The sequence below is a fragment of the Trachurus trachurus genome (genome assembly GCF_905171665.1).
Source record: "Trachurus trachurus genome assembly, chromosome: 11".
NCBI classification, from domain to species: domain Eukaryota; kingdom Metazoa; phylum Chordata; class Actinopteri; order Carangiformes; family Carangidae; genus Trachurus; species Trachurus trachurus.
This window is the reverse complement of record NC_139904.1, coordinates 7,160,574-7,176,636: the sequence shown is the minus strand read 5'-3', so window position 1 is coordinate 7,176,636 and position 16,063 is coordinate 7,160,574. Positions and strand designations below refer to the sequence as shown.

The window sequence follows — 16,063 nt, the reverse complement described above, 5'->3', positions numbered from 1 at the left end:
CGAGCTCAGAGCGAACCGGCTGCAGGTCAGACAGAGACGCTGCTCTGTCCCAGGGAATTGGGTCAAATGGGTCTCAACACATTACACACACACACACACACACACCCACACACACACACACACACACACCCACACACACACACACACACACACACACACACAGACACACACACATGGGCTCAGCGTGAGAAGTCCACCGTTGGGTCAATCAGCTGAATTGACCAGGAACTAATTGAGTGACTGTGACCCTGCAGCACTAGTCTGCTAGAACCAGGAGACTCAACCAACTGTGTCACTGAGAGAAAAAAGTTTATTTATTGTGCAGGTCCAAGATGCACAACTGTAGAATATTAAAAGGCAAAACTAGCCCATTGCCATAATCCCTATAGTCATAGCAGTAGGTTCGTTACCTTTAATTGTCAGTGCAAGCTATTTTTAGAGCAGCGGAGCAGAGCCGCGAGCTGCTCAGAGCTGCGCTACGGAGGCTCATGGGATTTCTTGGTTTCCCTCATCAAACTCATCAAATACACAATCCAACAACTCCAAAACGCTCTGGTGGACAAGTTGTGACCTGCACATTCACCACGCTACGAGATAATAACAGAACGTTACCAGACAGAGTTGTTTTAGAGGTAAATTCATGCAAAACCACTGATGCGCGTTGCGTTCAGGGACAGTTTTTCAGCAAGCAGTCTCTGCATTTCCCTCTAAAACAACTCTGTCTCGGAACGTTCTGTTATTATCTCATAGCGTGGTGAATGTGCAGGTCACAACTTGTCCACCAGAGCGTTTTGGAGTTGTTGGATTATGTATTTGATGAGTTTGATGAGGGAAACCAAGAAATCCCGTTAGCCTCCGTAGCGTAGCTCTGAGCAGCTCACGGCTCTGCTCCGCCTTTCTAAAAATAGCTTACACCGACGATTAAAGGTAACGAACCTACTGCTATGACTATAGGGATTATGGCAATGGGCCAATTTGTTACTTTTACACTTTACTCAGCACATTTAGTTTTCCCCCTTTTATTTCAGTTTAAAGCTCAAATTTCCAAACTCAGGACATTTTCTCTTTTTTTGTGTCTTTTTAATAGGTGGCGTCACCATTTAAATACATAGAAGCAGTTTTTTGTCAAAGTAAGTAGAAGTTCTGTGAAAGTCATCTGGAGGTTCCTCAGAGTCAAACTCAAACACAGTGTCACATTTTTAAAAGCACCTTGGAGTCGTATTTAAGCCTCAGTTTTTATTACGGCTCTTTGGCCTAAATGTGAGTTTTAACAGTTAATATTATTGGCACTGGTTCCTTAAAATGAAAAGCGATGGTAGCTCAGGATTATTCGCGCTCTAACTGCTGGGGTCCTGCAGGACAGCGGCCGAGGAACCGGGACTGACTGACAGCGCCGGTGGAAACGGGCCCAGACTCCTCGTCAGGCGCCAAGTGTTTGAACGGCGAAGATCTGGGGAAACGATCTCGTCCTGCACGGGGCTTCAGCTCATGTCGAGTTAGTAGAAGTGTTTCCAGGGAGGAAAACCTTCCTCACGACGGACGGAGCTCATTTGGACGTCTGCTTTTCAACTCTGACTCTATTTCTGCCGTGGAGGTCGTTTTCCAGAGAGCAGCAGCTTCCTGTCACTCAGACGCTCACTATAACATCATCCTTTTAAAGAAGCTCAGTACGATCTCTCTCCTTTTTTTTATTTATTTATTTATTTTATTTTATTTATTTATTCCTTCAAACTATTATTATTATTATTAACAATATTATCATTCTTTTTATTATATTCCATAATTTATCTTCCTTTATTTTATTTATTTTTCTCACTTTAAAGCTGTACAGAAAAGAAAAATGAATTTGAGCCCACTCTGGGTCATAAAATTAGTGTAATATCTCATCTATCAGACGATGTAGCCCAAACTTTGTGCAAAATTCTATTTTTGAGTAAATGTGGGGTGAAAGTTGGGTAGTTTTTTTTCGCATTGGATAACGCAGGCGCACAAATTATACGTCACCTTGCTCACGATTCATCAGACAATGCGATTGGATCCGTCATCCGTCAATCAAACGTCTGAGAGACACACACACACACCGAGCTCGGTCTCGCCCCAAACATTGAATATCCCGTCCGCTCGATAACGACCAATCAAATTCGTTTTCCTTACTCGGGTAAACTCATGCGGCAACTCGTGGAAACTCGTAGAAGGAGGTGCGACAAACAGGACAAACGGCCATTTCTGAACACCTTTGTTCTAATTATTATTATTTTATCGTACTGCTTTATTATACAACTCTTGATTATAAGTGTTAAGATCATGTGCAGCTGTAAAAAATGAAAAAAAAAATGTATATGAAGGGAAATGGGTAACACTTTAAACACACTATTAAGCATTAGTTAAGCGTTAATAAATACTGATTTCTTCATTTATAACGCATGAATACTCATTAGTATGTAGTTTATAAACACAGTTAGTGCTAATCAATGATGAGTAAAACATTTTTAACTGTGAGTAAACTACATACTAATGAGTATTATTGTGTTATAAATGATGAATTTAGTATTTAATGCTTAACTAATGCTTAATAGTGTGTACTTATATGTTATAAAGTGTTCCCGGGAAATGGATTTGTCATGTTACCATTGTGAAAAAATAAATAAGAATTAAGTTAGAAGCTCAGTGAAGCGCCGTGTCGCCCCCCTCGCCTCGACGAGACGACTGTTTGGTCTGCAGCGGGTTGCCGGCGCCCCGCTGGCTGATGGGAGTTTTAGCCTGGACTGATTCGCAAGTACGACACCTCGTTTCTCCAAGGAGCGCATGCAGCGAGAGGAGGAAGAGGAGGAGGAGGAAGAGAAGGAGAGGAGGTGAGAAGAGAGGAGGTAACACCTCGTCTGAGGGTGAGAAGAGCGGAGGAAGAGTGAGGAAGAGGATGCGAGGGAAGCCAAAAGAGGAGAGCGGAGGATGATGTGTGAAAAGGGATGGTGTGATGATGGAAGAGGAGAAGAGTTCATCATCCCTCCAGTTTCTCTGCAGCACATTTAGACTCAAACGCAGCGTATTTGATTCATTCATTAGCCGCAATCAATCAATCAATCAATCCATCCATCCATCCATCAATCAATCAATCAATCAATCAATCAATCAATCAATCAATCAATCAATCAATCAATCAATCAATCAATCAATCAATCAATCAATCAATCAATCAATCAATCAATCAATCAATCAATCAATCAATCAATCAATCAATCAAATTTAGCACATTTCAAAGCAAATAAATGCCGTTCAAAGTGCTTTACATTTTGATGGAAAAAGTATATATAAGAAGAATGACATGGAGACTAATGCACGAAGATGAACAAAAACAATAAAATATCGCAATAGTAGAAAATAAAATGAGATAAAAACACAATAAAATATGATAAAATATTTTTAACAACAAACAAACAAACAAAAAAAACCTTGGTCGACCACAAACCGTTCACACACTCATTCACACGGTCACCTGTGGGTGATTCAGAGTTGCCACTAATGTGACAAGGACGTTAGGAAGCAATGAGTGAAAAAGAAACCTTTTATAAGTTTAGTTTTATAACCTCATCAGATAATTATGTCATTATTATTAGTTTATTGTGACATTAAAGTCGTTTTAAGACAAGATGGCCGCTCGTTTGAAAAGGAGAGAGAAGAGAGAGAAAGGAGGGAATAGAAGAAACAGTGTGTGATGATGATGATGAAGAGGAGCAGGAGGAGAGGGAAAGAGGGAAGAGCAGAGGAGAGAAGGAGGTGTCAGTGGTGCAATGCAGTGCTCGCTACCCCACCCACCCACCCACACACACACACACACACACACATTTGTAAACTGTACTCGTGAGGACAGTACATGCACTGTGATGCACTTTTTTTAATATCACGATAATGATCATAAAAAAACCATCAATACAACACGTGACGAGTGTTTTTACTGTCGGAGTTTCAGCTCGGTCCTCACAGGAGCAGGAAGACGATCAGCAGTTCGTGTTGTGTTGTTGTGTAGTTGTGTTGTTGTTGGAGCTCCAGGCCGACAGGCTGAGGTCTGCTGAACTCTTCCCCGGGAGGGAGCGCTCCGTCTGGGGGAAACAGAGGACGACCATCTGCTCCCTCCTGGTGCCTGTGGAGCTTCTTCTGCCACCGCTCTCCACCAGGCTGCAGCGTCCTTCACACACAAACCCTGACCTTTGACCTCACACAGGAGGAAATGGGTTAATACTCTGGTCTGAGGTGGAAAGTTGTCCAATGTTGATCAGGTTTTAAAGGGATAGTTCAACATTTTTGGCAAATTGGCCCATTGCCAGCTGCTCAGAGCTACGCTACGGAGGCTAATGGGATTTCTTGGTTTCCCTCATCAAACTCATCAAATACACAATCCAACAACTCCACAACGCTCTGGTGGACAAGTTGTGACCTGCACATTCACCACGCTATGAGATAATAATTTTAAAAAACTGCCCCTGACGGAAACGTGCATCAGTGGTGGTTTTGCATGAATTTACCTCTAAAACAACTCAGTTTTTTAAATAATTTAAAGAGGAACTAAGCAGGATTTCTCCCGTGGCTATGCTACATTTTTACCTTAATTAAAAAGCTCCGGAGTAATTGTGATCGTTAACTACGTGACTTGTGACTTGTTACGAGTGAGAACGGAGGCTCTCTGTCTTCCACCTGGCGTCTCACAGCTGAAAACCAATCAGTGTAGTACCTGGCCGCCGCCCCGATGTCCCAGCTCTCGTCTCTCCGTAACCCGTAATCTTTTGTTCATGACGGTCAAGACTACACAAACACACGCGCCATAACATCGTATATGTTGTGTAACATTATCCACCGCTCCATTTATTGATTTTTCGCCGGCTTTGTTGTAAACAAATGCACATGGCCGAGAGCAGCGTAACCAAACAGCGGAAAAGCACTTGCACAGTTCCCCTTTAAAGTGCTTAGGCCGGCTTAAAAAAAGACATCTTCATCGCTTTGGTATCACAGTGGACGTGTTTTGAGGGAACTCTGGGAAGTGAGACGTGTTTGTTTGATGCCCAATTTTGACTTTTGAAGTTTTCTTTTCTTTTCGATAACGAGATGTTGAGATGTTAAATTACATTAAAAGCTTCTCTGAGCAACTTCACATGTTTCCTGTGGCACGAGCAGCTGATGAGACGCGTGTGTTGTGTGTTTCCTGTTTTCTGCCGTTTATTGTATCGGGTGCAGGTGTTGTGTTGCCTATTTGTGCGTTTTACGGCTGCTTTGAATACACTTTATGACATTAACAATACTCCTACTGTTTCCTGAAGCTGGTTTTACATCTCAGTAATAATCTCTCTCTTTCTCTCTCTCTCTCTGTCTCTGTGTTTCCAGGAGGGACGAGGGACATCGGCTCGGCTCTCACCAGGATGTGCATGAGGCACCGCAGCATCGAGGCCAAACTCCGCCAGTTCTCCATGTGAGCAGATCTGTGTGTGTGTGTGTGTGTGTGTGTGATGAACAGGTGTAGGCCTCTCCTCCCAGCTCTCCATGGCAACCTGCTCCTCCTCCTCCTCCTGCTGCTGCTTCCAGCTTTTCCATCCATCCATCCATCCATCCTCCACCATCTTTGCTCTCTTCTCCGACTGCGTCACCGAAATCAATTAACCGGATCAATTAGAACGTTGTTACCGTTTATTTGTTGTCATAGCGACGGGGTTAACTCAGCTGATGGATGAAGTCATCCCACCGACTCTTCCTCCTTTTCTTCTTCCTCCTCCTTTTCTTCTGTTCGTTTCTATTTTAATTTCCTTCCTTCGCCTCCCGCGGCGACGCCATCCCTCCCTCCGCCCGTCTGTTTTCTTCCTCTCCTCCTTCTTCTTCCTCTTCCTCTTCATCCTCCTCTCTTTGCACGAGTCCCCGTGTGGAGGGAGAGGAGTCGCTCACATTGAAATGAGACGATGAGGCTCGATGTAAAACAGGCCACACGGAGGATTCACCCTGTGGTTACACGAAGCCTCACGAACAAACATCCATCTCTTCTCCGCCGCCTCCCAGACGTCCTTCACCCCAGTGTCTTCCTCCTCTTCCTCCTCCTCCTCCTCCTCGTCTTCCTCCTCCAGGATCAGTATGAGACATGTAATCCACCCGAGGACGTGGTTTACCAGCGTGTGTGTGTGTGTGGAGAGTTTGGAGGCCAAGAGACGTCTGAACCACACTGCAAAAACTCAAAATCTTTCCAAGAATATTTGTCTACAAATACAAAACAATCCCTTTCCACTTAAAATAAGACTCATCACCTAAAAATTAACTTGTTTTTAGATAATTTACACTTGTTTCAAACACATTTTCACTTTAAATAAGTAGAAAAATCTGCCAGTGAAAGCAAGTTTTTGGTGCTTGTAATAAGGAAGAAAAACTTGCTCCACTATCAGATTATTTTAAGTGAAAATATGCTTGAAAGAAGGAAAAAGTGTCTAAAAACAAGCTGCTTTTTAATGTGATAAGTCTTATTTTAAGTAGAATGAGATTAGTTTTGACTAGAAATGACATTTTGACTAAAAATAAGACAAATATTCTTGGTAAGATATTTGATTTTTTGCAGTGCACTGAGGATTTTGATGTTTTTCTGTTTCATATCATCGAAAAGTGAATATCTTTAGTTCGAGGAACATCTTTTTGTGACATTTTATGAACCAAACACACAAAAACTCCAGAATCGTAGACACGGAGATCAGCTCAGACGCCGTCCAGAGGGAAACACGTTTTGTTTTGATGTCTTTGTTTACCTCATGTTACTAAGAAGACGTCATAACTGGAGATACAGAGATACATCATCTAGTTACCTTGACACCCACATCATCCCTGACACAGTCTGACTCACCAAAAGTAATCCCAGGTGGCGTCCTCTTCCCTCTGTGCTTCCATGTTTTCAAATTCTGCTCTATTTAAGGAAATACTTGAAGATTTGACGCGTCAGTTTTCTTCTGAATGATCCGTTGACTGCTCGGGTCCCCTACTTATAAGCAGTTTCTGCTTCTTTGGGGTTCCCTTTCATGTACATCTGTTGCAACTGCTCATCTGGAAGACACTTTCTTGCTAAGTACATGAATAAAATATCTGAATCTGAATCTGAATCTGAATCTGACTCCTCCACATATAAAACAACTTCCCCTCAGACTTTTATTTTGTAGGGGCGTCGTTGCTGCTTCCTGGACTGTTTTATAGAAATCCAGTGAGTTTTATCCCTCGAGTAGAAAGATCATGGCTGTGCAAGACGACACCTGACACACACACACACACACACACACACACACACACACACACACACCACCACCACCACCACCACCACCTGTCCGGTCCATGTCACACCTCCACCTCACTCTCACCTGGTGGAGACACAGAGACATGAACTCTCTTCTCACCAGTTGGAGCCGATAAACTCATGTCATGTCACCTGAATCTGATCAATAAACTTTTTTTTGTTTTGTTACTAAGAAACGTCCATAGTCATTCAGCCTGACACACACACATGAACACACACACACACACACACATAAACACACAAACACACACATGGCTCTAACAGTGTGTTTGCGTGTGTGTTTCAGGGTGTTTCTGGACTGTCTGATCAGCCCTCTACAGGAGCAGATGGAGGAGTGGAAGAGAGTGGCCAACACTCTGGACAAAGACCACGCCAAAGGTACCGACACACACACACACACACACACACACACACACACACACACATGTTGGCTTCGCTATAGCTGTGAGGTCATTCATGGAGACCATCAACAACCCAGAACTGGAGCTAAACCTTCTTCTACCTGAACCGTTATGGAGTTGATTGATTGATGGATTGATTTTATTTGACAATTTGTTTTTTAAAACATAATACATCTCTGTCTGTCTGCACCGTAGTTAAAGGGATAGTTCAACAAAAAATGAAATTCAGTCATTATTGACTCAACCTCATGCTGATGAATACTCCGGAGACCCGGGAGGGGGGTTCGTAGTCCAACCAAAACTTTATATGAGAGTAATAGGGCCCGATACAAAAACGTCAATAAAACTACACAAAAACCATTTAATATTCCTCCTTACTGCTCGTCCGCTGCAATCCAAGTGTCCTGAAGGGATATAGTCCAGAGTTTACCCGAAACAACGTCATTTAGGCAAGTCCCGTCATGTCCGCATGCATCGCATGACCCGAGAGTGCGCACCAGGCAAATTCAATCCAGGACTGTTTAGGCTGTAAAAATGTCCTAAATGACGTTGTTTCGGGTAAAGTCTGGACTATATCCCTTCAGGACACTTGGATTGCAGCGGACGAGCAGTAAGGAGGAATATTAAATGGTTTTTGTGTAGTTTTATGGACGTTTTTGTGTTTTCGTTGGACTACTAACCGGCCTCCCGGGTCTCCAGATGCACTTTGAGGAATAAAAAACTACTCCGGAGTATTCATCAGCATGAGGGTGAACCAACAATGACTGAATTTCATTTTTTTGGTGAACTATTCCTTTAAAACAAATGGCTGGGTAAACGAGGCGTATTTATTTCCATTGTGGTCCCCAAATAAAACATCAAACAACCTGAAAATCACAGGAGTCGATGAGAAGTGAATACATGAATACATCATGATTGGTCATTGGTTAAAACTTTCATATAAAGTTGATCTCAAATCTAAACACATCCTTAGGAAAGCAGGTGTGTGTATGTGTGTGTGTGTGTGTGTGTGTGTCTCGTGTCTGTGTGAGTTTAGATATCGTTCGCTTTGGAAAAGTCAACATTATTTGACAGCTCTCGTCACTCCCACTCAGCTCTACGGCTTCTTGGCAGATCAGTTGTTCCAGGATCTTGGAGAAACCGTTTCTCCGTGACGTTTATACCAGGACTAATTATTCATGACTCTTTGTCTCCGAGGTGTGTGTGTTTCTTTGTGCGATTGTTTTAATGTGTGTGTGTGTGTGTGTGTCTCCTCAGAGTATAAGAAGGCCCGTCAGGAGATCAAGAAGAGATCCTCCGACACTCTGAAGCTGCAGAAGAAAGCAAAGAAAGGTTTGTGACCTTCTGTCGTCTGTCGTCTGGTTCAGTGACACAACATCTTGTAACGACTCACTCCTCTGAGAAACTGGAACCTCGACACTTTAACGAGAGTCAGTTATAATTAAACGGTTTATCGTGTTTAAGGCATAATTACATCTGCAATTTAGTTTTATGGCTGTGGGAGGGGTGAGAGAGAGAATTCAAAAGTAATCAAATTCCTTTTCCGTTTTTTTTTTCTTTCCCACCCTGCCTCGCCCTCTGGTGACGTCCCATCATGCTCTGCTCCACCAGCTGATGTATTCGGTAAGTTTATACACACAAAATTATTATATAGCTGTATTTAATTTCTACAAATATAAAATTACATATACAAAATAAAATAAACATATCCTTAAATGGTCATTTTGGTGCGTTTCTAGTTTATTAAAATGAAATAACATCAATGAATAGTTAATAAATATGATGAAATGGTTAATAAATATTATATTAATAATAGAAACCTGTCAGTATATGTTGATATTATATATGGTGGGGTCCAAAACATGATCATAAATATATTTAAAATGAATAAGAACATACAGTATATAAGCGTAGAGATGTTTTAATGCATATGTTTTAACTTGAATATATAAATTAATAAATATAATCTAATTTCATATAAAGAAATCATCATATAGACATGTTTAATACTAATTTTACAATGGTATTTAATATATGTGATATTATTTTTAGTAACATCGTAACATAGGGACGTATAAGTCATGTATAACTACATATCTGTTGGACCAGAGCTTCAGACAATGAGGAGAGAATCAGACGAAACCTTCCTGAGGTTTAGTTTCTGTCGACACTTTTCCCTCCGTCGCTTTATCTGCTTTTTAAATTTTCCCGTCCCGCCCACATCGGTCAACAAAAAACATGTTCCTGTGTCGTTTGTTTGTTTGTGTGACTCACATATAGAACCAGAAGCACAAACAAAGAGCAGACACACAATAAACCAGAGGGAGGAGGAGGAGGTTTCCCCCGATCTGTTTTGTAAAAACACGACATGAAATGACGGCGTTACACAATCCACAACGAAACGACTCTGGAAAACATCTGACATCTGACAGAGAGAACAACTGTCAGATCAGCTGTGACCAGAGTAAATAAATACACATAGAGAAGGGTTTTCACTTAGATATTAGATATTTAACCCTCCTGTTGTCCTTCTGTTCTCTTCCTCCATCCTTCCTTCTTTCCACAATCCTTATTCCCTTCCTTCTTTCTTTCCTTCCTTCCTTTCTCCCCTTTGTCCTTACTTACTCACTCCTTCCTCTTTTGATCCAATTGACCTGATCTGTTCCCTCCCCTCCCTCCATCTTTCTTTCCTCCTTCCCTTTTCCCTTCCTTCTTTGAACAAATCTGCTCCCTCCCTCTATCTTTCTTTCCTTCCTTTTCCCCTTCCTTCTTTCCACAATCCCTATTCCCTTCCTTCATTCCTTCCCTTTATCCTTACCTTCTTCCTCTTTTGATCCAATTGACCCGATCTGTTCCCTCCCTTCTTCCTTCCTTTTTCTTCCTTCCTTGAACGAATCTGTTCCCTCCCTCCATCTTTCTTTCCTTCCTTCCTTCCCTCCCTTCGTCCTTACTTCTTCCTTCCTTTTTGACCCAATCTGTTCCCTCCCTCCTTCTATCTTACCTTCCTTCTTTCCTTCCATCTTTCCCATTGTCCTTCCTTCCATCCTTCTTTCCCTTCGTCCTTCCTTCCTTCCTTGACCCAGGAGGACAACAAGAAAACATCCACATTTAATCGTTACTCTACTGTTGATCCTTCAGTTTTCGGAGGTTGTGTTTGTTTATTTATCAGCAGGAGTTCACAGAAACTCCTGAACACATCTGAACTCAACGTGGTGACAGGATGGTTTATACATCAGGGATGAATCCATTCAGTTTCTGGGCAGATCCAGATTATTTATATTTATTATTATATTGTAGATTGTTTTCCTCTGACGTGTGTTTGTGTATGTGGTCTGATTGTAGAGTCGGTGCAGGTCTGTGCTCTCCGAGTGCTTCTAGTTTTTCCACTTAATTGATTTATTGTCAGGAAAATGTCAGAAGAGTTAAATCTCTCTGTTTTGTCTGAGCAACAGTTCAATATCCGGAGATACTCAATGATGTTTGTGTTTGTCTTTATATGACAACGTACAGTGGGATAATGTGACCTGGTCTTGCATGTAATAACATGAACTTAGATTCAGAGTGGCTGAGAGCGTTGAGGGGTTGTGAGGTCGGCGAGGGGGCCACTGCTGCTGAGCTGCAGAGAAACACAACGAAAAACAAAAACAAACCTCATGGTTACAGAGTTACCAGCTCCAGTCGGTCTGAATCGCTGACTCTGTTATGACTGGAAACGACGCACTCGTTCTTGCTGCTGACAAAGGAATCGATGGCTTTCCAGCTCTGAATGGAGCCTCTGAGACAAAACAAACAGGACCCAGGATTGACCCGAGAGGAACCTCAGATGTGGTGGAGGAGGAGGCCGCCTCGGTCCTCGGCCTGTTGTTGAAGCAGCAGAGGAAACTCCCTGTGCTCTGGTGTGGATGTCAGGAAGTAATAGGAATGAGAGAATTAAATTAAATTAATGTGGCTCGTTAAACATTTATGTAAATTGGGATTAGAGGAATCAGATCCCAGGCTGGATTTAACCTGCTTTTAGTCAGTTTGTGTGGTGGTTTATAAAACATTACCTGAGCTAAGGGATAAATAAAATGTGATAAATCCTCAAATACAAGTACTTTTCATGTTTAACCCATATAAACTTACATTTTATATTTTAATATTTAGAAAAAGCAAAAATCTTCGCACATCTATTTCTTGGGCAGGTGCGTCGGAGGGTGACAATTAAGTCCAAATTAGAAAAGAAGAGTTCCAGCACACATGGCCAACTTGCAGAAATGTATTGCATTGCAACGTTTCGGTACTAGACCTTTTTCAAGCAAATGCTTTTTCATTTGCAAATGCTTTTTCATTTGCTTGAAAAAGGTCTAGTACCGAAACGTTGCAATGCAATACATTTCTGCAAGTTGGTGCGGGAACTCTTCTTTTCTATATTTTAATATTTAACAAAAAGTTGTCTGTAGAGATCTAAATAAGTCAGATGTGACTGTTGAAGCGTTGGCTGACTCCCTACAGAGCCTTTCGTCAGTGTTCAATATCGTTCATTAAACCCAAATCCAGGATCAGATCCTAGTCTTTGATGATCAGGATCTCGATGACTAAAACTCGCAGATCTCTGATCAGCTTTAAGGAGGCAGAAACAGCGTCTTAATTGACATTCATGACCTTTAATGAACAAAGTTAAACTGTGACGAGCAGCAGCAGCAGCAGCAGATACGAAGCGGTGATTAATATGTAAATGGGATGTAAATGAACAGCTGTAGGCGTCGTCGTTTATCACGCAACTTGCTTCGGATATTGGAGTTTCTGAGCTGTTAAATTGATAAACCTCAAATAAAACTCGTTATCAGTGTTGCATTGATAAATATCAATTAATCCAGGCGTGAGAAGTGATCACATGATTCACCACGACCAGAGAGAAAGAAAGAGGGAGATGCAGAGATAGAGGAAAAGAGAGAGAAAGAGAGAGAGATGTCTTCTGCTGTCAGTATCACGACGCTTGAATGAATTCAGTTGGAAACCAGAGTTTATATTTCCGTCTCGACTTCCTCATCACTGAAGCCGCTGCCAGGAAAACATAGACAGACAGAAACCTGAAGCTGGACCAGGACTGGATCTCACGCAGCTTTGATTGCATGTTTATACGTCTGTCCTGAGGTGAAGAGGATGAGACTCTCAAACAAAGAGTCTTTCTTGGCGGTCGGTGAATCTCGACAACGATCAGTAATAATTCGTTTCCAGATTTTCAAATGTGATGTGGTCACTTTCGGCTCCGCAGAATTGAGTTTGACATTTCTCACATCGCATGACTCTCGGCATGTCGGCTCCAAACCACCGGTTCCTGTAGATGATCTTTTGACAAAACAGCTCTCAATGATGGTTTCATTCTCAAAAACATGGTCGGAAAATAGTGGAAACCCCCGTATCCGATCAGGACTGTTCTCAGTGGTGGTTCTTCTTGAGTGGGATTGTCAACTTCTAAGTGAGGGAACTTCTTCAGTCCACTTTAAGGCTGTAACTGTTTTCCATTGGTTCGGCCAGTACTCACCAAACCAAACTGCACCCAATTCATAGGTCGCAAAAACGAGCAGTGAGAATCATTTGCCTTTTCTTCTCCAACAAGTCACTCGTCAGCTTTGTTTCGTAAACTTGGCATCGTCGATATCTATCAGATTAACAACCTTTCACAATTTCTATTTTGCAAACAATCAATTTCATAATTACTCGGCCTGTAAAGCATCCCAGCTTCAGCCGCCACAATCTCAATTTAAGATCTCCTACAGAGGCTCCAAGATATGAAATTCACTTCCACCCCACTTTATTATATCATTTAAAAAATCCGTAAAACTTATCTATCAGTTGCTTAATTATATGTTTAAAGTTTGTAATACAGTGTTTTTCAACCTTGGGGTCGGGAACCCACATGGGGTCGCCTGGAATTCAAATGGGGTCACCTGAAATGTCTAGTAATTGATTTAAAAAAAGAATTAGGCTACTGATAAAATATACTTTTAACTAGCTACCGGTATTCTTTTTTAAATTATGATTAAAAAAAACCCACACACAATCTTAAACAACTGTATTCTATACTTTAACTTTCTCAAATATAAATTGAGTTCAAATAAAATGCAGCATGTAATGCATGCATTTATTTTGAAAAACTGAACAGACCTGTTTCATACAGTTCAGGTAGCATTATCTTGTTATTGCGTCTCTTCAACACAGACTTCATCAGTCCAACATTGTTGTGATGACACCAAATGAACCATAAATTAATTACCACCATTAAAACATCCCCGTGCAGCTGTGTGACTGATAACGAGTGGCTTCTGTAATCAGAGGTTTTAAGATAATCAATAACCTCTCTAATAACGCGTGTGATGTCTTTTAATTGGACGCCAGTGGTTGTTTGTTGTTTGCAGGCGGGACATCCTGACACAGTGACTCTGATCGCTCTTTAATGTGTGTTAATGGTTTGTTGACTGTTGTTGGGAACAAGCTGCTGCTCTTTGTTCTGTTCACTGATTAAAACAAACTAATGATCCGTCGCCGTGGCACTTCCTTCGCCACCTTCTCCTCCGTCGTTACAGGGAGTTTCACTGATGCTACGTGGCTAATATTAGCATCAGCAGCTGTTTACAAACCAGTTCAGAAGAAACACTGAGAGCTCAGCATCAAACTTGAATCATTTACTCGCCCACAGCTGTCTGACTCTGCAGAGGTGTCAGTGTGAATGTGAACTCTTGTCTCTATCACGTCTCTACTTTACAGTTTGCATGCTAACCAGCTAGCTCTAGCTTCGTCTTGTCACTTTTCAAATATTTTTCTTTCTGTCTAATCCTGTAATTACAACAATAACTGAAGTCACCGTCACCTGCTTCTTCACTAAAAAACCACACCTAGAGAAAAAAAAACCACCTTTAAAGGTCAAATCTGCAGGGTTGCCAACTTTTGGTCCTGAGCTGGAGTGAGATTCTGTTGCGCGCGGGGGGGGGTTTAGCTGTCCATAATAATAATGATAATAGTAGTAATGTTTAATGTAGTTTTTCTCTTTCTATCACACACAAATACGCACACACAATACCTGCCAACTGAGTAGAGGTGGAATAAGTGGTAAGTGGCAGATTAAACCCCTCTAGGGGGGTCTGGGGGCACCCCCCAGAAAAAAAATTGTGATTTTAACATGTAAACTAAGGTTAAATCGAAAGCAACTGGACTTAGTTATTTGTCTAGGAAGACGTTTCACCTCTCATCCAAGAGGCTTCATCAGTTCATGTACGCAACTGACCAGGCTGGGACTGGTCCTCCTTTGAAATACTATGACCTGGGCAAATGAGAATATGCACCGGCTTATGTAAACTAAGCATTCTGGTGTACTCTGAGAAGAAAATAAGGGAAAAACAACATTTGCTTCAGATAAGAGGGGGAAAAGATCTGTGGTTCCTATCATTGTATGGCTGGAGTTGTATAGAGGGAGGAGAGCTGTCCATAATAATAATAATACTAGTGTTTAATGTAGTTTTTCTCTCTGTCACACACACACACACACACACACACACACACACACACACACACACACACACACACACACACACACACACACACACACACACACACACACACACACACACACACAGCATAACTGCAAACTGAGTAGAGGTGGAATAAGTGGTAAGTGGCAAATTAAACTCCTCTAGGGGGGTCTGGGGGCACACCCCCAGAAAAAAATTGTGATTTTAACATGTAAATTAAGCATTCTGGTGTACTCTGAGAAGAAAATAAGGAAAAAAAGCAGATCTGTGGTTCCTATCATTGTATAAAACTGGCTGTGTTTTTTTGGCCTGAACTGGACCAGCCTTTCAAGGCCCAGTTTCCTCTGCTTCACCCTGAGCCTCTTTCAGGCCACACTTTACTGTTCCACCACTTCTGCCCTATTCTCATCTCTATCTTGATGTAGGCTACTGTAATATGAAAGAACAGAACAGACATGTCCTGTGATGTGATTTTCAGCCTTCTATGAGTCTATTACAGCCTGATGATATAAGTCAGGCCCTGAAATGTCTACTATAATAATATAAAAATAATAATATAGCCTAATAATAATAAAATCGGAGTTTGCAGGTATGACACACGTGCACACGCACATGCGAACGCGCACACACACGCACACCTGTTGCTGTGCTGTCTCTCTCTCTCTGCTCTCTGGACTGAGCTGCCTGGCTGTACTTTGGGCTACAGTCTGCATGGACCTCCATGGGCTTTGATTTTAGTTCTCAGCGGACCGGACCGGCCCAACCAGCCCGACCGCAGGCGTCAGTTCGAGCCGCATCCAGTCCGAAAACATAATTCGGTCAGGTCGTGCCTCGCTCTCTCTCTTTTT

At 41.9% G+C, this 16,063-nt stretch overlaps 1 protein-coding gene across 1 annotated transcript in view; it reads left to right on the top strand.

Annotated features, from left to right (window-relative positions):
• The window catches only part of LOC310993316 (protein MTSS 1-like), a 75,529-nt gene that overhangs the window by 48,398 nt on the left and 11,068 nt on the right, over window positions 1-16,063 (top strand). The window contains exons 4-7 of the mRNA XM_083981637.1: window positions 5,374-5,458; window positions 7,590-7,681; window positions 8,962-9,036; window positions 9,316-9,327. Coding sequence (XP_083837763.1) covers window positions 5,374-5,458; window positions 7,590-7,681; window positions 8,962-9,036; window positions 9,316-9,327 — 264 coding nt within the window. The remainder of the gene's footprint in view (window positions 1-5,373; window positions 5,459-7,589; window positions 7,682-8,961; window positions 9,037-9,315; window positions 9,328-16,063) is intronic.